Below are 20,727 nucleotides of genomic sequence, written 5' to 3'. Positions count from 1 at the left end.
CCAGACAGTGATGGTGCTTGTTCCCTTTGTTTTGATGCACCCAGAAAATCGTTAAAATAAGCTGCACTCTCATAGCTTTCATTCATCAAATAAAAAAGTTTAAACCAATAGTTGTTATTTTTGAAGTGTGGTTATGAATAGAATAGGTCAGGGCAAGCAGCAAGATAAGATAACTATCTTCACTTGTGAGGCTGTCTGCCATTTATTTGTGACTTCCTTGCTGGTGAACCAGGCAGTCAGCTTCACAACTGGAGATATTTATCACATCTCCCTGCTGACATTCGCTTCATAAATCTTCTATGAAGATGCAATTGAAGTGATTGATGACTTTTGCCCTCAAGGCATCATAACTAAGAGCTTACAACATCCACAGACAGTAAACATTTTTGCTGGAGGACATGATTTCAAGGCACAGCACAAAAATCCACACAATGTTTGTATACTGGCAAAGGCAAATAAATGCCTAGACTTCCAAAGTTAATTAACAAGATCATTTGTTTCTATTTCTCGACCTGTCCACAATCCAATATTTACGAACCAGTACATCTAATCATTGTGCAGTTTAGCATTTAAATGTGCAGTTTTTCTAACTGGATTCCTTAATAATAAAATTCTTGCACTTTATAGAACACCTGTTCACGTTGAAACATCTCAAAGTACTCCACTGAGTTTTCTGTAAAATGTAATGACTGTATTCTGTGGCCATACACGGCTGAAATACTCGATCAGTACACTTGGCATTACAGATTGGTTAAAAATGCAAGGTTTAGTATTATTATTACTACATTATTAACTGATATGTGGGAACTCTGTTCTGACAATCTACTTCTGGAAATGGTGCTCTAAATCAGGGAAAATTCTTTGCTACCCAAGCTGCGGCCATTCGAAGCTCCTGTCCTCGACCACAACAAGCTCCTGGAGCCCATCACTCCCACCCTCACAAGCTTCTGCTGGTTCGCCTCCCCCAGAGGGCAAGTTCAAGATCCTCACTTTTAAATACCTCCATGACCTCATACCACTCCACCTCTGCGACCTCCTGGAACCCTACTGCCCAAGCAAAAACAGCACCCCCTCAGACTCATCATCGAGAATAGGTATAGGCTTGTGTTTAAACATTCTGCCCCACCCTCTGGAACCCCATCCCGGAGTCCCTCTGCCTTGCCCTCCGCATTGCCAAACCTCCCGCTTTTTCCATGCTTTCGGCCACCTTTCTCCTGTTCTTTCCACATAACCATCATTACTTCTATCAAGCTACACTGAGATCCAGGTATCTCTCAGTGACTTACACTTCAATGTTTCATTTATGTGTTATTAACTGTACATGTTTTACATGTATTAAACCTTCCGAGAAAGGTACAACCCAGAGAAAAATTAAGTTTGTGAAGGTTCAGCATATTATTCTGGGCAAAAAACTGCAGCTTAGAAACACATTTTCAATGCATTTATCTGTACTCTAGGTCATGCTATTCCTCACCTAAGGCAGCACGAAAATTAACATGGTCACTCTTTAATTCACTAACAAATATCGCAATCGCCCCCAGGTCTAAAGCCTATTCTGACCCTATATCCACACATATGCAGTTTATAGTAGGACTCGCTTTAAAACAAACAAGTAGATTTGGCTGTTATTTCTCCTCCCTAGCCCAAGGGCTCTGAGGCCATTGCACTATCCATACTGCCCGTCAGTCTTGAGATAAACTAACACAGTACAGCCCGGGAATCAAACCTTCCTGTTCTCTATAGCTAAGTGCCACACTCAGCAGTCAACATACCATATGAGCAATTAAGAATACAACATTCTTAATTTTTCTCTCTCCCCCTCCCTCATTGTAACTCCTCCACTACCACCATCGCCACCACTGCTTGGCCACTTCTCTGACATTAAATTTTGCTTTACATCTGGGAGATGAGCCATAGATGTCCATGTTAAATGATCTCTCTGAGGTATTTCTAAGTCTAAAGCACTATAAAAATGCAAGCTCTTTCTCCCCGTTTAAAGAAAAATGGGTCAATCTTTGTGTGCAGGGGTAGAACATGAGAAGGCTGGTTCATAGAGGATTCTGTATCATAATCACACCCGTATAATTCATTTTACATCAATATAAAATGTTGGGAGTTTCTTTTCAGTGTTCTTTTAACCATTGTCAATACAACTCACAACATAGATGTGAACAGGCTGACTTGCCATCCGCTGTCCAGGTGAGGAAATGTTCTGATCTTGTTTGCACAATAAAAATCCCCAATTAGAGATTAACCACCGGTTAGAGAATTTACGGCTTTAGAAAAATACTGGAAAATGCTGACACTACACTGCAAGCATTATCAGACTAATTGGCTGGAATTAAATCTGGAACACTTATAAACAGTTCTCTTGTTTTGGCGCAGTGTGCAGCCAACTTTCCAGCTCGCCATGTGCTGCCAGGAGCGTTCTGCAAACACAACCTAAATAAGAGCAAACGTGATAAAGAGCAGACTGATAACATTCAAAAACACATCCTGAGGCTCTCTTTCGGCCGTTCGCTCAACACTTGTAAAATTCCTGGCAGAGGGAATCCAGCTAGGTAAACAAACCTGGCCTCCTCTCTGTACTCTCCCAATCACAGCGAGTACAAAACTCGACAGGAAAGGATCAATGCTGGGAGGGAAGGCACTTGAGAGAGCGAGACAGACACACACACACAGACAGACAGACAGACAGAGAGAAAGGCTAAGTTAAGTCAAATGATTGGGAAAAATATGTTCACCTATACCGACAACTCTGGACTTGTTCAGTGCTACATTCCTTTTCACAAACAGGTAGGTAGTATTTCTCTGGCTTTATCCCCCTTTCCTCTCATCCTCTCCTTTTCCCTTTAACTACGCATAGACTTTAAAAATCACAATTGTTGCTAAATGCAAATGCCTCACCTTTCACACCATGTCTCATTACTGCAGCTAATGAAGGATTACTCCGAAGAGCTCAGCTTCAAGGTAACTCCACTTAACTCCAGAGTTATACGACTGCAAAAGCTCTGCAGAGCAACCCCTCATTCTTTCACTCAACTGTGCTCTTTCCTCCCACTGAAGGTGACTGGTCTTACCAGATATGCAGGAGACTTCACACCGGCCAAATATGGCCATGGAAAATGTAAACAAGGAGGCAGGACTTGGGGCGTGTCTTTAAACTGGCTGCAGTGGAACTCAAACCTGGTGACTGAAATAATATTAGTCGTCCTTAAACCCAGCTCAGTGACTATGAGTTCAAGTATTTGTCTGGTTCATTTAGTTCAGTTACTACTGCTATTTTCTCAGTGATAGAACATCCAGATTGTTACCACTAAGGACACAATGTTCGCGACCGCTTACGTACACGTGGAGTGCATTCTCTCCCTCTGGAGCAGAAAAAGTCCTTAAATCGGAGTGCTTATTAAAAATAATAAAATTATTACAAAATAAGCACATCTGGAAACAAAATTATTCCTGCACTGGAAGTGGTAGTTCTGGAGGAATGTTACACATACGTAATTCTCAAGCCACTGTTTATATCACTGATTTATAACAGTCTCCTCAATACCACTTACAAAACCATGCTGGTTAGATCAGGGGCTGTACTGGGTGCATAACTGTGATGGCACAGCACTGGAATAGTATAATAGCTTTCCACTGCCCCCTCCCAGTCACTATTAGTCAGACGGTTTCCTACTAAAGACTGCAGTTGCACAGTTTTTATACCACTGACTCGCCATTCTTCAAAACATGAAATCTAGCTGAGACATATTAGCATTCCATTCGGGCGCCCAACCGAACCACTTTGGGAAAAGAAGAGTGATAAACCCCCTATATATACATATCCAGAAGGTCGAAACGTGATTTTATTTAATAACAATCCAAGTATAGCTGCAAAAACATTGCACCCAGTCAGACTATTTAACTTTCTGTGTCAAACGAGAATAAAGAACTATCCAGTCAAACATCCAATTCAGACATAAGCGCATCATTCCAGAAAGCTAGCTGTAGCTTATCTGCAGACATCAGGTCCAGACACCCTTTTGCAGCATGAAAACCCTCATAGAAACAGTCCAGATCATTCTTAACATTTATGCAACTGGAGCGATCTAATCATGTTAGGGTTCATCACGAACAAAAGCTCATCAACAAAATTCACGAGGATGATCCCAGGACTGAGGGAGGTTATACCTATCAGGAAAGGTTGAACATACTTGGACTCTTTTCTCTTGAAACGAGGAGGGTAAGGGGTGGCCTGATAGAGGTTTTTAAAATGATGAAAGGTTTTGATAGGGTAGACATAGGGAAGATGTTTCCACTTGTGGGGGAGACCAAAACCAGGGGCCATCAATATAAAATAGTCACAAATAGATCAAATAGGGAAGTTAGAAGAAGTTTCTTCACACTGAGCGTAGTGGGAATGTGGAACATGCTACCACAAGGAGTTGGTGAGGTAAATAGCATAGATGTATTTAAGGGAAAGCTGTATAGGTACATGAGGGAGAAAGGAATAGAAGGTTATGCTTGAAGGTTTAGTTGAGGAAGGGCAGGAGGAGGCTCATGTGGAGCATAAACACCGGCATAGACCAGTTGGGCCGAATGGCCTGTTTCTGTGCTGAATATTCTAATGTACTCTAATGTAACATCCTCCAGAGTCACTTTCAAGACTGTTATAATAATTATTGCATTTGATATAGCTCCTATAACATCTCAAAACACTTCATAAAGTTCCTGTGAAGTGTAGTGACTATATTCTTTAGGCGAACATGGCAGTTAATTTACGCACAGCAATGTAACAGAAACTGTTAATTAACTGTTAAAAGCCAATTTTATCTGAAGTATCGTCGGTCAGGAAACTGGGAGAAACTCCCTTTTCGTTTTGAATAGAGCCATAGGATGTTTATCATTCATTTCAACAGACAGACAAAAGCTCGCTTTGTAATAATTTATAATTATTGTGTTTGATGTAGTGGCAAGTTTCAAGACAGGAGGATGTCTCAAGGCAGTTCACAGGATTTGTTGCGTATTTTGAAGGCAAATGTTTTAAAGTTTCATTCAAAGGATGGAACCTGGTATTTCAGCACTCTGAGCTCCAGACTTGGTTGACACTCCAACAAAGTGTTGTAAAAGTCCAGACTTGGGGCTTGAACCTACAACCTTCTGACACAGAAGTGAGAACGCTACTGACTGAGTTAGGCTGACATCTGTTCCCCAATTTAGAGAAAATTAAGAACAATTTACAACAGCACCTAATAAAATCTTTGTGGAGTCCTGTAGCTCAGTGGTTAGAGCACTCGCTTTGCAAGCGAGACCTGAGTTCAATTCCAGGCAGAGTGAAACCTTGGGCAAGTTTCCTTACTCCACACGCCTAATAATAATCCCTCCAAAACCAAAACCAATAATAAATTGGTCATTTTTCAACCTACGACTGTTTGTGGGACATTGCTGTGCGCAATTGGCTGCCGCGTCTGCCCACAAATATACAATCAATTCACTTTACAGTGTGTTCTGTGAAGCGCTTTGGGACGTCCTCCCAACGTGAAAAGCGCTATATCAAATGCAAGGATTATTATTATTATTATTATTCAACACCTTTTAGAATAATATTTCAAAGTGCTTCACAGGGACCCAAGTAATGTTTGTAGATGATACGAAGGTTAGGGGATTAGTAAATATTGAGGGGAATCAAAATAAAATATATATTGTATATATTGATCAGATGGCTGAATGGGTAGACAAAAGTCAGATGCAGTTCAATGAAAAAAAATTAGGTTGTTTATTTTGGGAGAAGAATCATAGGGAGGACCTATAAGTTAAAGTGCAAAAAATCTTATAGTGGTGGAAAAACAAAGGAAATAGGAGTACAGATTCACAGGTAACTGAAGGCAGTGACCCAGATGGATAAGGCCATTAAAAGCCAGTGGGCAAACTAGGAGAATAGAGTAAAGGATAAAGAGGTCACTGTTGAATTTGAACGCTACACTGATCAGACCGCAATTGGAATACTGCGTGCAGTTTTGGGCTTCTCGGTTAGGAAGGATGTAAAAGCGCTGGGGGTGGTGCAGAGGAGATTCACCAGGATGTAATGTTGCCTGGAATGAGAAAAAACAGTCACGGCTCTGGACACTACCCTGTGCGAAGGGCGTTATATAAACGCAAGTTGTTGTTGTTGACTGGGGCTTTCTGTCTTTGGAGCTCGGAAGGCCGAGAGGAGATAAGATAGAGGTAAGATGATGAATAATCATGAATAAAGCTTAAATAAGGTGAACAGGGAAACATTATTTACAATGGTCAGGGAGTCTAGAACTAGTGGGTATACTTTTAAAATCATAACCTGGTAAGCTATGTGATTTTAGCTGGTTAGACATCAACGCATACATTGGCGCCCCTGAGCCTTAGCTCTTGCCAAACTGCACCTAATACTCTCTGGAATTAGGTAAGCAGGATGCATCCCTCCAGAAAGAGATGCACATTCTAATCCAATAAATACCTCTGGAATCTCCATGTATAGGTGGGATGCATGGAATGTTTGTTTTGGATGCTCTTAAGCATGGTGACGGGTTTCTGTATGTGTCAGACACCCGGCTGCACCCTAAAAATATCATAACAGGCAGATTCAGAACAGGGATTAGGAGGAACTCTTTCACCCAGAGAGTGGTGGGAGTGTAGAATTCTTTGCCACAATTAGTTGCTGGGCAGCAATCATAAATATACACCAAAAAAGTCAGAATATATAATTGAGAGAAAATAAAGTTCAGGGTTATGGGGAGAAGGCCAGCATATGAAACTAGGATAGGATGTACAATGGGCATTTGTGTGGAGTATAAACACCACTCAGGCTGGATGGAACACTGAATGGCCTGTTTCTGAGCTGTACCTTCCATGAATCTATGAAAAAGTAGGAAACTCAGGAGGGAGGTGATCAAATGCGAAAAGGTAGTTTTTGAAGGGTTTTGACCACAGGAAGGGAGCAAGATGGAGGGATATGGGAAGGGTACAGTGACTGAAAGCTTAATTGCCATTTAGGTAAATTGTATAAATAGAGTATGGGAGTCTAATAATAATGGTTTATTTTATATAATGATTTATCTCGTAGTGAGACAGCTCAAATGAGCTTAATTTGCAGTTAATGTCAACAAATTATATGCATGTTTTGCAGGTTGAGTTAACAATGTGAAAATGCAAATGATGCCCTTTGTAATGAACCAGAGTTAAGGTTTACAGAATCACCTGAAATGCTTTTCATTGGTTGCTAATTACATAATTAAGGACATCTGCAATTTACTCTGTGAACAGGTACTTTATACATAGTTAATTCAACCTACAAATCAGAAATGATGTGGGCCATACAAATATTAGCTATCTTGGGTTGAAAATGCAGCATTCACAAACTAGTGTGCTAATTGCAGCTTCTGGGTTATTATACCGTAGCCATTTGCGGGACATTGCTCTACATAAATTTGCTGCCACTTTAGCCTACAAAGTCTATAAAACAGGCACTACACTTTACAGTAAATCCTTTTAAGCACGTCCTCCCAATGTGAAAGGCACTATATCAAATTAAGGGATTCTTATACCTGAAACCACACATATTGTCAAATTTTCTTTATTTAAAGAAGAATCTGAAAGCTGGCACAGATCATTTGCCAGCCAGAGGTTTATTTACCAATCTTTTGGGGGAATCTGAGCTTTATTCTCATTTGAAACTTCCTGAAAGTGGGGAGCCAACAAACATTACAATCCACAGGTCGTAAATAGTACAAAAACGACCAGTTTACAAAGGCCACTTTTTCAACCCCACTGTAAAAAAAATTACTTAAATTTGAGATACTCCATCAACACAGTCAATTCTTCCTGAAAAATGCTTTTGAGGGAACATTCAAGGACATGCATTAAGGATTTTTCTAAAATAAAACTTTCCAATTGCCTCACTGATCTAACAATCCCTGCTGAATAGACTTCTGTATATAAAAAAATCTAGAAATAAACTGTACAGTGACTGACTTCATTCACCAACTCCAAACACGAATGAAGATCACTTGCCACGCTGTTGATTTAATGTAGTACACAGCGACCTCAGTTAAGATAAACAGTACAGGATTACCCACTCGAAACAACCAATGCGACTACTTTCTGTGCACTGAAGAGCCCCTTTTATTTTGTACTTGTAACAAATGCCGTATCTGTTTCCATTATAACAGGAAGAGTTTATCTAGTAATTGAGGGTGAGCAGAGTTCAAATGAAGTCATTATTTTCACCAGATTACTCATTTGTAAACTTCATAATAATAATAATAATCCTTGAAATTGATATAGCGCTTTTCACGTCGGGAGGACGTCCCAAAGCGCTTCACAGAACACACTGTAAAGTGAATTGACTGTATATTTGTGGGCGAACGCGGCAGCCAATTGCGCACAGCAATGTCCCACAAACAGTCGTAGATTGAAAATGACAATTTATTATTGTTTTTGGTTTCGGAGGGATTATTATCAGACATGTGGAGTAAGGAAACTTGCCCAAGGTTTCGCCCTGCCTGGAATTGAACTCAGGTCTCTCGCTTGCAAAGCGAGTGCTCTAACCACTGAGCTATAGGACTCTACTCCAATATCCTACTTGTGCATCATACAAGAAACTAATGTTTTAACTAAACTCATCAAAGTACAATAGGTGATTTTTGATCAAATGTACAACAACAACAACAAGATTCCATTTATTGAGCGCCTTTCACGTCAGGAGGACGTCCCAAGGCACTGTACAGTTGGGTCAGGACCCGAGCAGGGGGGAAATGGTGAGGGGAGGGAAGGGAGGGAGCGAGGAGGAGGTAGAGAGTCGAGAGGGGAGCTGCAGGCACGGTCAAAGAGAAATGTACTGTCATTTATCAGCAAAATCATGACTTCTTTCTTTCTTCAGCAAAGCACATTGCATGGAAATATAAATATAAATATAAAAGTACAATATTCTTGTTTTCCTGCAGTTTGTGGACAGATACGGAAATGAATGACGGAGAATCTATTAAGTGTGGAGTGTGTAAAATAGTCATGTTTTACCACAAGTTAACACAAATCATCTACACTTAAATCTGGCCATAACTTCAGAAGTTGACGAAACATGTTGATATTACATTTGTATAAAAAGGCATGTAGTTGAATCTTGCTAAATGAATGTACTGGCTTGTGAGGTTCTGCTTACATTAAGCTCTCTGAATGACACAAGATGGGCTTGGTACATTGGAACTTTATTCGTCACACAATCCTTTGGCCAGAGTTCACTAAATATCTATATCGCTGTACAAATTAGCATTCTGTTTTTTAAAATTAACTGCACTCACATTTAAATTTCATACCGAGCTGCAGTAAATTTCTCTGGCATTACATCATCTTTTGGCAATGAGGTTGGACAGGCTGCTTCAAATGTGTTTGTTAACACTGGGATCTGGCCTGACAGCTATGAAATGAAATTTTTAAATGTCATATCTTTTATTGGTACATATTAAAAATATGATTAAGTCCTAGTTTGTGGCTCGAGGTGGACAATATTTTAAAAATTGCTGTAAACCGGTGACTTCTGAACATAAGTGAGCTCAAATCTCCAGCCCATTTCTTGCAAGGTTTGAGCAGCATCAGCTGAAGAGTTAAGTGTCAACTGCATTACCTCAAATATATAGAACCTTTTCCTCCCTTTAAGTTACAGCATTACTCTAAATGACTGCGAACTTATGGCTGTGAATCCACCTTTGACCATGAATAATATGAACCTGGGACACATCTTCCACAATAAGATTTATCCACAAGTTCTTTGCATTTCCCTCCTAAAGAGGTAAATTAACACATCTAGACGAACAGTCATTTCTGGTTCCAACGCAGCCTCAGAATACACAGCTTGGCTCCCCACAGTTCTCGCTGATAGTGTGGCAGTTTGAGAACCAGCTTTACAAAGGCCATGTTCGCGGTTTCACAATGCTGCACATTTCCTTAGTCTGATTTGTCCTTCCTCTTCCCACGAAAAGGTACTTTACTTGTTACGCTAGAGCTGATAGCAGACACCCCGCCTGCTACTGCTACTGCTAACACTCCGCCCTTGACCTTCATCTGATTGTTTGGGAATTTTTCCATTCAATTGTTACTTTTCCAGTAATTTGTCTAATCCACCTGAATTACTAGGAAATTCAAAAAACTGTAGACACCTATTTCCATTACACCTTCTATTCCAGTTTCTGAGATACAAATTCAGCTCGTCCCCTCCCCTCTATCTGCGGCCATGTCTTCAGCCATTACACCCCAAATCTCTGCAACTCCCTGCTACAATCCCTCCCCCTTGCTCCCTCTTCAGAACCCACCCGAAGATGTTCCTCGTCAATTATGCATATGGTCACCTTCCCTTTCTCCCCAGCTCATAAGAACATAAGAATTAGGAGCAGGAGTAGTCCATTCGGCCCCTCTAGCCTGCCCCATCATTCAATAAGATCATGGCTGATCTATTCTAACTCCACCTACCCGCCTTATCCACATATTCCTTAATCCCTTTATCTACAAGAAATCTATCAATCTCAGTCTTGAATATGTTCAAGAACTGAGCATCTACAGCCCTTTGGGGTAGAGAATTCCATAAATTCACTACCCTCTGAGTGAAGAAGTTTTTCCTCAACTCGGTGTGAAAGGGCTTACCCCTAATTTTAGGACTGTGACCCCTGGTTATAGTTTCTCCAAACAGGGGAAAAAGCCTCCCACTATCTATTCTGTCGTGCCCCTTAATAATCGTATAGGTTTCTATAGCTCAATGTTAAACTGTGCTATTGTTCAGTGCTCCAAGACTCTATGCCGTATGAAGGACTATATAAATACAAGTAGTCATTGATGTTGTCTAATTGTTCACTATGGAATTTAATCATCTGAGTTACTCCTTTCAGTACCCAATGTCAATATTCAGAGTTTATATATTTGTTCATATATCCAGCACTCAGTGCTTACCTCGATTGGTATGTAGAGGTAAAATTAGTCATTCCATTCATGGTTGCTTATTGTGCAAGAGAATGATGGCAATGCTCTCATACATTTAATGCAGAGTTTGCTACTCACAAGGAGTTCCTGATTCCTGCTATCAACCTTGCGACGTCTCAAACCTACACTTATATATCTAAATGCCAACTCCTCCTTGGAGGTGAGGGAGGGAGGAAAGTAAGCAAGGTTTCTTTGGAGCTGAGCTGACAAAATGATATGGGGTGGTATGTCTGACAACGCCTGGATTTCAGAATGATACTCGGTGGTGGTCTAAGTAGTCTGTTGCCTGAACCGCAGTACTCCAAGATACTCTGGACTTGAGAGTCGTGAAAACAGACAATTTCCAGCTCATCATGATCCACACTGACTGGAGTTTTGAAGAACCAATGGAGCCAGTGCATTTTGTTTTTCTGGGGTAGGTAAATGTCAGGGTCACACCCCCATCTCCCCCCCAAAAATATATGTGAATCTGTGTTATAGTGAAGGGTGTTGTAATGGGATTCTACTACACTGGGAGGCCACAGTGAACAATAGAATGAGGACTACATGGAAGGGTTAAGTTTGCGTTTTTTTTTTAAAAGGGATTTCTTATTTTAAAAGCGATGTGATGCTGAATCATGGGAACAATACACCTGACCCATTTTTGGAGCCAGGTTTGCACAAGTTGAGGGGGAGTATTTTTGGGAGTGAGCTATGTATCTGATCAGTTAAAACCATGCAGTTTACCACTGCGAACACTGGCAATCTTCCTGCTGCTTGTCCAGCTAGAACAACCCTTCCTGTTAGGGGTTTGGCTTGCAGGGTTAACAGGAGCTGAGTGGGAAGAATCCCTTCCCCCAGTGATCAGTCAGCCCCTCCCAAGTCTTGAAGTACTTCAGATCTGCCTGGCTTAGGAACCAGACTACTGAGACCACCATAGAGAATCAATTCAATTCCAACATTCGTTTGTCAGTACACAGCTGCTGTTTTGTATGGCAAATCAACAACAACAACAACAACAAGATTCCATTTATAGAGCGCCTTTCACGTCAGGAGCACGTACCAAGGCGCTGCACAGTTGGGTCATGACCCGAGCAGGGGGGAAATGGTCAGGGTGAGGGGAGGGAAGGGAGGGAGCGAGGAGGAGGAAGAGAGTCGAGAGGGGAGCTGAAGGCACGGTCAAAGAGAATAGAAGAGAAATAGAGCTTGTCAGCATTTTGCTTGCTTGTACAGTGAATGAGAAAACACTGACTATCAATCCCAGTTATAGTGCTGTTTGGGATTTTAAGGACATCAATTACTACATTATACTGGATCTCCATGGTAATACATGAGAGAACATGACAACAATGAGATACAAACATGACTTGGAGAATTGGGTTCCTTTGTATCAAAAAAGAGTTAAGACCCTTCACCACATCGGATCATTAGAAAAATCACTACATAGAGTGACTGATCCGTACTAATCAAGTTGAACTAAGACTGCTTGATTTCAGTGGATACTATTGTTGTTGGTATATCTTGAGCCATATAAACCAAGAAAGCCTCAGGTTTCATTCCTGGTCTGTGTTGCGTTTCACCCACAAAATATACAGTCAATTAACTTTACAGTATATTCTGTGAAGTGCTTAAGAGAGGCCTCGAAGACATGATAAGGCGCTATATCAAATGCAAAGATTATTTTTATCTGAATCAGGGCAGCAGAGGGAGTGCTAACATTAATCCCAGTGTCCTGGATTCGGGAGAGAAAAGCCATTGGATAATCTCTATTTATTCTGTCCTCATTGGGTTCAGATGTCCTCCGCAACTTCCTTACAACAGTGGACTTATTATCATATCATAAATTATTTGGTCTCTCCTGCACCTGGTGTCATTTTATTACGTTTGCAATTCAGATTTAAGCAAGATATTTAAAATAATCATATAAAAAGATGTCCTTTTGAAAGGAGTCACTTTGGGATAAGAGGTTCAGGACCACATACTTTCATAAAATATACATTCACTGAATAATCCCTCTTCCTTCTTAAAATATTGATTGGAATATTGTTCAATACAGACAGTCAACCGAAAAACCGTTGGGGTAAATTAAATTGCTGAACCAGAAAGGGCCCAAGGCCACTCCTGCATCTCTATTGGCATTGTGTAATACCTGTGAATATCTAGTCTTCCAGCTTTCAGGTTCTCTGGACACAGTCCACTCTCAACATCCGACTTGTTCTAATTTCTGTTTGCATTCCCTTTTTGTTTTGGTTGAAGTCACTAGGTCTGTGGTGCTCCCTCTTGAAGCTGGCATGACTGAACTTTGTTACTAATTTAGGACCAAAGTCTAAATACCCAACCTGTTCATTATCTTATCTTATAGTCTTTCCTTTCGTGTTCATTTTCACTAATGTGCTGTTGTCGCGTGATGTATTAAAGAGGTCATTTAGGCTTCATTTTCTTTAATAACTGCAACAACAACAAGATTACATTTGTATAATGCCTTTCACATCGGGAGGACATCCCAAGGCGCTGGACAGAGTACAGCATTTCAGACCCAAGCTGGGGTCAGGAGGAGGTGGGAGGGGAGGGGAAGGTGGGGTGGCAGATGGCATGGTCGAAGAGGAGGGTCTTGAGACGGGACTTGAAGGAGGCTAAGGAGGGGGCGAGACGGAGTGACTGGGCAATGGAATTCCAGAGGTTGGGGGCAGAGTGGCTGAAGGCACTCCCACCAATGGTGGGGCGGGTGGGTCGGGGGACATGGAGCAGGCCAGAGCCGGCTGAGCGGAGGGAACGGGCAGGTTGGTAGGGGGTTAGGAGGTCACAGAGGTAGGGTGGGGCAAGGCCATGGAGGGCTTTGTATGTGATGACAAGGATCTTGAAATGGATCCTCTGAAGGATAGGGAGCCAGTGGAGTCGGGCGAGAGTGGGGGAGATGGGGAACTGCAAGACGATCATCTGCCAAAATGTATAACATGTCAAGTATAACATGGGATCTGGTGACTGAAAAGATCGTTGGAACTGTACCTAACACCATCCTGAGGTCTAACCCACATTTGAGTCAAATTGGTGGTCTACCCAGTACACATGTTATTGAATGGCTGGAGATAAATCGCACCCAACACAGTTATCATTGGTGAAGTCAGGTTCAAAGTGTTCGACTTCCAGCTCACGCATTGCGATCTTCAAGTGCCAGTTCATAGGATATCACCTTTTTGTATTTTCTGTTTAATAAAAACAAGGCATCCCCCTGAGAAGTCAAAGGCTGTGATCCAACTTCACTATTGAGAACAGTGATATTCAATGGAATGAATATTATATTGGCTGCAAATATGACCTCTCCATGTGCTTCTGCTAGTAAAAGGTTTCCTTATAATAGTGAATGTTGGACTTAGTTTGCACACTCATGCGGTTGGAATAGACCATTATTCTTGATAGCTCATATATGTTTTACATCCACTAAAATTAAATATCTACATGATTATTCACTTAAGATTAAATGTAAATAAATCTTACCTTCCCCATCAACACTGACGGTTTCATACGAGTCCCATCGTATCAGTGGATCGGCAGTATTGTAATCCACAGTCACGCCATGATCATTCTGAAGGTGCTCAGACCCTGTAAAAGAACAGAAGTCTGCATCATATTTACCCTTCAATGGGCTTCACATTCTCAGAAGAAGCATATACTGAACAATAATATATACAGAAATAACAATCTTACCCCAGCTAATAGATTGATTGTACATTATTCTGTTGAAGATATAAAGAGCTGTGCCCTCCGTCCATGGCGAGTCCCTTTCCAAAGCTCATTTCCAGATGGACAGAATTGAGAAAGATCTTAAAGTTTGAACGAAGGATGAATTAAGTAATCTTGAATCAAGTATCTAACTCTGGAATACTCACATTTGTGGCTTGTACCATTTGCATCCAGTAAGAATAGAACTTTCAAGATGTACAATTTAACTCTGAAGTCTCTATAATTATGTTTAACCCAAACAAATCTGACTGTTTCCATCTGACCCAAGTTTATTTTTGAAAGTAATGAAGGGTTACTTGTTGCATACTGTTAGCTCTCCATTTCCATCAGTTTTTAAGTTATTCCTTGTAAAACAACATCAGAGACAACAAACACTGCACTGGAAAAGTGAAGGACGATCACTTACAATTCTCACAGAGATGCAACACAGCATCCCACACTGTATACAGTCCAACCTTGTTCATCAAATTCTCTGAACATCTTGCTTTCATTTTGGAACCACTTTTGCTTTGCTTCTTTTATCGTTATTTCCAATGTAGATTGTAATGTTCGATTGATAACCCGGAAATTATCTTTATTGTTCTTCTGCGAGTCACTTCCTTTTATCTTTCCTTAAATATACTTTCTATTCTCATTCCTTTGCTTGCACATTTTGAAACTAATGCATATATATTATGATAATTTATATCTCCAAATACTTTATGCTTTGATATTAACCTGCTATTTCCACTCCTAGACACTGCATTTTAAGGTCCTTTCAAATATACCCTTAAATATTCCACTTTTTGGTTGCCGTTCCCCCTATTCTTGGGCGCTTCTTGCCCATTTTAGATCGAATCTGAAGCCCTTCCTCTTTTAACATGCCTGCAGTCACCTACCCTCTCTCCACGGCTCCGCACGAAGCTCCGCCACTATTAAGCGCTCTGAAACACCACCTGGCGTGGAGGATGCTATATAAGAGCAAGTTGCTGTTGTAAGCGCTCCAAGTTGCTATCCCATGTGAAGAGCACTATATGAATGCAAGTTGTTGTTTCATTCTAATTTATTCCACTATTTTAAATATCAAAGTTTTAAAAATGTCGAGTAAAGACATTGAACAAACTATCTTTCACATCCTTTTTGCTGCAATGTATTGAAGGTAAAACCCACTTGCAAATGAGAAGAGTATGGAAGGAAAGCTCCTGGTCAGAGAAAGCGTTCCCAACAGCTGCTAAGGTCAAATCCATGGATGCTCTGGTTACAAGTATGTTTAACTGCACCCTTTTATTATTGTGGTTTAGAAATCAGACCAATCTGCATCCAACACACATCGTTAGAATGAGCGTCCCCTCAAAGAGACTTAGTCTTAGGTGAAATATTTTTGTGCAACTACCGCTGAAATTCCAATGGCACTAGATTACAACATAAAGATACTTCCAGTGTGAAACTAAAGCAGGAAAGCCGGATGAAGTATGACACGAAGATAGAAAGCCTGATCAGCAACAACCTTCTTATGGCTGCGTAAATGATGTAAATCTCATTAGCATAAGTGGAATAAAAATACACCGTCGAGTAGATATCTAAAATAAACAAGAATATACATTGCAGTACCAAACATTGAATACTGCTGAGGTGCATGTTAAGTGCACATTGTTAAATAAATACTTTACTAAGATGGTGAAGAAATTGAGTATTTCTTTCCTTCGATTTTTTTCAGGCAAATCTAAGTTTAGATCTTTTTTTTACTATTCAAAATGATTATTCTAAAATGACTCATGAAGCTCATGGCCTCTAACATACTTAAGGAAGCATGCAATTCCCTCTACATTTATGCATTATATATGGTGCATATCACACATGGTGACTGACCTATGCCATTGAAGTCATTGATTTATTCTTCCCTCTTGCATTTTGGAATTCGACCTTCCCACCTGGTAATTGCTAAGAAAAAAGGTTCTTCGATGCTAATTGTACATACCTTGTATTTTCTCTGGACTGGCTGAAAATACCAATTCAATCTTCCCATAGTCAGGAAATCGGTCATCTGCCAAGCACAGTGTAAAATTAAATGCTTATTGAAGAAATGGAAATTTTCTGTCTAAATCCATATCATCATTTAAATTGGAGTTTGGGAAATATTAAAGGAAAACAATAGCTGAACAACATTGTTCAAATTTAAGTTCATACAATTCTCAGCCCTTACTCCCAGTTCATGATGTCTCTGAACTGCAGTCTGCAATATAGTGTTGAATAAATAAATAAAATAAATAATAGTATTTGCATTAGGTACAGCACCTTTCATATCAGGAGAGTGTCTCAAAGGGCTTCACAGGATTTACTGTAAAGTGTACAGACTATTTATTTTGTAGGCGAACTAGTACAATCATTTTTTTTGATAAAACACTCATCTACAAATACATAGTTCATCTACAAATACACTTTACAGTAATGACTGTGAAGCACTTTTTGAGGCTTTTGATGTGATAAGGAGCTATACAAATTGCAAGGATTATTAATATAGTTGTATCTTTTTGATTTTTTTTGAGGGTAGAACAAAGTGATTCAAGTGAGAAATTAACCTTCCTCAATGTGAAGTTATGTTGTTGTGGGATACAAATACATTACGTCAATGATCTGAAGACTACTATTTTTCCTAATGGTTAGCAATGTTGCAACATTCTCCCTCCAAGTCCTTGTTGTGCAACTATAATGGAAATTGTGGCTTGTTTCCATGTCCTACCACATTTTGTAATCATTTGGTGCCAACGCAGTGTGGCACAATGCCATCAGTCCACCAAACAATGTTCTCTACCCATTCATGCATGAGAAGTAAACATTCTCATGTACTTGTTTCAGAATGGAAGCAGAAAGTAATTCAGATTAGTGAGTGCAAAGATAAACTAATTCCGCAACAGAGCAAAACCATTCGATTTACTGGCTGTTATTGAATTTAGTTAAAATCAACAAAAGCTTAAGAGGATCAACCAACCTACCTTTGTTGGCATTGTCGAGGTCTTCCTTCCCAAAAACAAATCCAAACCCCTGAATCGCACCTGTGTGAAACTGAAGCCGGAATATAACATCCCGTGTGGCTGAGCGGTACTTCTTGTGGTAGCACTTGACCTGGAACCAATGAATTTCTTCATGTTTAACATGCAATATCAACGTCAATAATTATTATTACAAAACTAAAATGTATGTACCCCTATCTCTCCCCACAGTTTTCTTGATTGCTTCATTATATCACCCAAATGATTTTGCATGTTATGACTCAATAAATAAAAAGCTTTTGCACTTCCCCCCCCCACCAAGGAAAGGCAGGGTGTGAGATTCTCTCCCATTGTGCATGCGGTTGCTTTGACTGGTACGGATGATCATATTAGGTTATTCTGAGCACTCTGAGACGCTAACCTGCGTGGAGGGTGCTATATAAGTGCAATTTGTTGTTGTTGTTAAATTCTAAAGAAAGATGTAATCTAGCTCCAGAAAATGACAATAATTGACACAACTGCCACAGAGAATACTGTACCATAAAGCTGCTCACTTACATTTACTTCTTCGGAATGGGCATCTTAAAAGTTACATGAATAAATCACATGATCCATCAATCCCTCGGCAGATCTGGTTTCTTAATTAAATGATACCTCTTCGTGCCAATTTACAGATAAAGCCTATTCCGTCTTGGTTTGTAACTTTATAGCATAGGGAGCAAGGCATGTGTTTATAAGTATTAATTGTTGCCAGGGCAGGCAACAACATGTACAATAATGATCTTAAATTCATTAAATGATGATCAGATTGGCTCTGTTGGTAACATTCTTGCCTTTGAATAAGAAGGTTGCGGGTTCAAGCTCTACAATAGGACTTAGAATTTATATTATCTGAACTAGCACTCCAATTCAGTGCTAAGGGTGTGCTGCATTGATAGATGTGTCATCCTTCAGATGAGACATTAAACCGAGGCCCCATTCAGTATGTGTCCTCTATGGCTCACATTTCTTCATGGTCTAGTGCACCTCAGCATTCTGACATGACAAAAGTTATGATTGTTTCATAATAATAACAATAATAAATATTTTGTATAGCCTTATATTTGGTATAGTACCTTTCATGTCAATAGGATATCTCAAAGCACTTCACAGAATATACAGAAAATACGCAGAATGTTAAGTGTATGTTGTAAGGTGGGTGAACCAGCTGGTAATTTGTGCACAGCAATGTCTCACAAACAGCCATGGAGTGAATGACCAATTTTATTTGGGGGATTATTAGCCAGGGCACTGTGAGAATTTTATTTATAAATCTTGCGGCTTGCTTCCAAAGTTCCGACCATACGTGTTCATTAAAGATGCCAGAAAAATGTGCAGCTTTTCATTTCTGGTGTTAAATGTTTAGGATTCTTATCACAACCAGACATAGGAGTAAACACGAGTAAACTAGTGGTGCAAACGAAGCAGACCAGTGCCCACCTCTTACAACACTTACATTGCAATGTCGCACAGACAACCACTAATTGAATGTTCTATTTTGGAAACAGACCTCTCATTTTGTCCCAGAAGGTTGGAGAAAAACTACAATGCGGTTTCAACATTTCTTTGTGGCAAAGAAAAACATACATGTTGAACTATGTGGAGAATGTGAACCGGTGACTAAAGGGACAGGCCACCATTTATTCTGTGTCAATGCAGACTTTGTTTATGCCAGGATTTAGATATGGTTAAGGTGCGATCATTGCGTGTGAACAACTGGGTGTGTTTGTGTTTGGCGTGTGTGTGTACACGCAAGACTACAACAGATGCAAAATACACGGTCACTACATTTTACAGTAAATCATGTGAAGTGCTTTGGGGCACCCTCCTCACTTGATAATTTGCTGTATCAAATGCAAAGAATTCAATTTAATTTTTTTTAACTAGTGAGGCTATGTAAAGCAGATGGGAGTAGAGACTGGGATGGAAACACTGAACCCCATTCCTCTCTCCCACCCATTCCCCACCCAACCCCCACTTCCCCACCCACCCCCACACGTTGAATTTGAAGATATCGTCTCATGCTTCACAGCCACCAGATGCCCTCCGGTATCATTCCAAGTCTTCCTGTGAAAGTTTAGGCAGTGTAGAATTTTGAAACTTTCTTATTATGTTATTATGTAGATGGGTGGAAATCCAAATTAAAACTGGAATGAACACTTTCCAAAATTCTGCAGGACCTAAAATTGTAGGGCTTAAGACTTAAGTCTTAAGACCATGAGACACTTTAGGTTTCAGTATTCTTTTTAAAGCTCAGATTTTAACTTTTGTATTCAATGTTTATTAATTCACATTTAAATTAGCCACGTTGTCTCACAAAAATGTCCAAGTTGTAACTGCATTATAAGAAATTTCCGTGTGTAGGTGGGATCCATGGAATTCTCAGTTTGGTTTGGATACTCTTAAGCATGGAGATGGGTTTCCGCACATATTAGACACTTGGCTTACCGNAAAAAAGCACAGCACAGTGCAAAAATCTTATTCAGCAGTGAATCGTTGCTGAATCATTAAGGTTTGCCACAAGGTACATACCGGATGTAGACGAATATTGTGACATTGCAGTGAAGTTCAGAATGATCTCATGTGTTATTCATAGACAGACAGCAAATTGCCCTTTGTAGCCTAACCTCAAATCAGCACTTAGCGAAATTCCAACAATAAACTGACAGCTACAAGTTGCTGCTTAAATAAGGAATTCACCAGTGTGAATTGTTGTTTTCCATTCAATTAAAATGTTAACCCTAAAAATACAGCTAATATTGTCGCAAATTAATCATCCCAAGGCTACGTTCCCTACTGGGTTTTAATGAAGAATAACCATCACTCACATTAAACATACTTAAGTTGCTTTTGAATACGTTTTTAAATCCCTTCAAGCAAATTACATGCAGCAGTGACAAGCCATGTCAGAGATACTACAATATTCTTAGGATTACTGAGACCGAAATCAAAACAGGAATCATACTTAAGTAGGGCTGTCCGTTTTTCTGAACGAGTCTGATGTGATGCTGTGATT

General features: G+C 40.0%; 1 protein-coding gene across 7 annotated transcripts in view; it reads right to left on the bottom strand.

Moving 5' to 3' along the window:
• The window catches only part of LOC103181200 (tensin-3), a 261,229-nt gene that overhangs the window by 55,413 nt on the left and 185,089 nt on the right, over positions 1-20,727 (bottom strand). For all 7 annotated transcript variants that reach the window (XM_007897502.2, XM_007897497.2, XM_007897498.2 and 4 more), the window contains 3 exons: positions 17,676-17,805; positions 16,661-16,726; positions 14,458-14,562 (listed from right to left, as the gene is read on the bottom strand). In XM_007897502.2, coding sequence (XP_007895693.2) covers positions 14,458-14,562; positions 16,661-16,726; positions 17,676-17,805 — 301 coding nt within the window. The remainder of the gene's footprint in view (positions 1-14,457; positions 14,563-16,660; positions 16,727-17,675; positions 17,806-20,727) is intronic.

Source organism: Callorhinchus milii, unplaced genomic scaffold (genome assembly GCF_018977255.1).
Source record: "Callorhinchus milii isolate IMCB2004 unplaced genomic scaffold, IMCB_Cmil_1.0 Scaffold2, whole genome shotgun sequence".
Taxonomy (NCBI): Eukaryota; Metazoa; Chordata; class Chondrichthyes; order Chimaeriformes; family Callorhinchidae; genus Callorhinchus; species Callorhinchus milii.
This window is presented reverse-complemented; position numbering and strand designations above follow the sequence as displayed.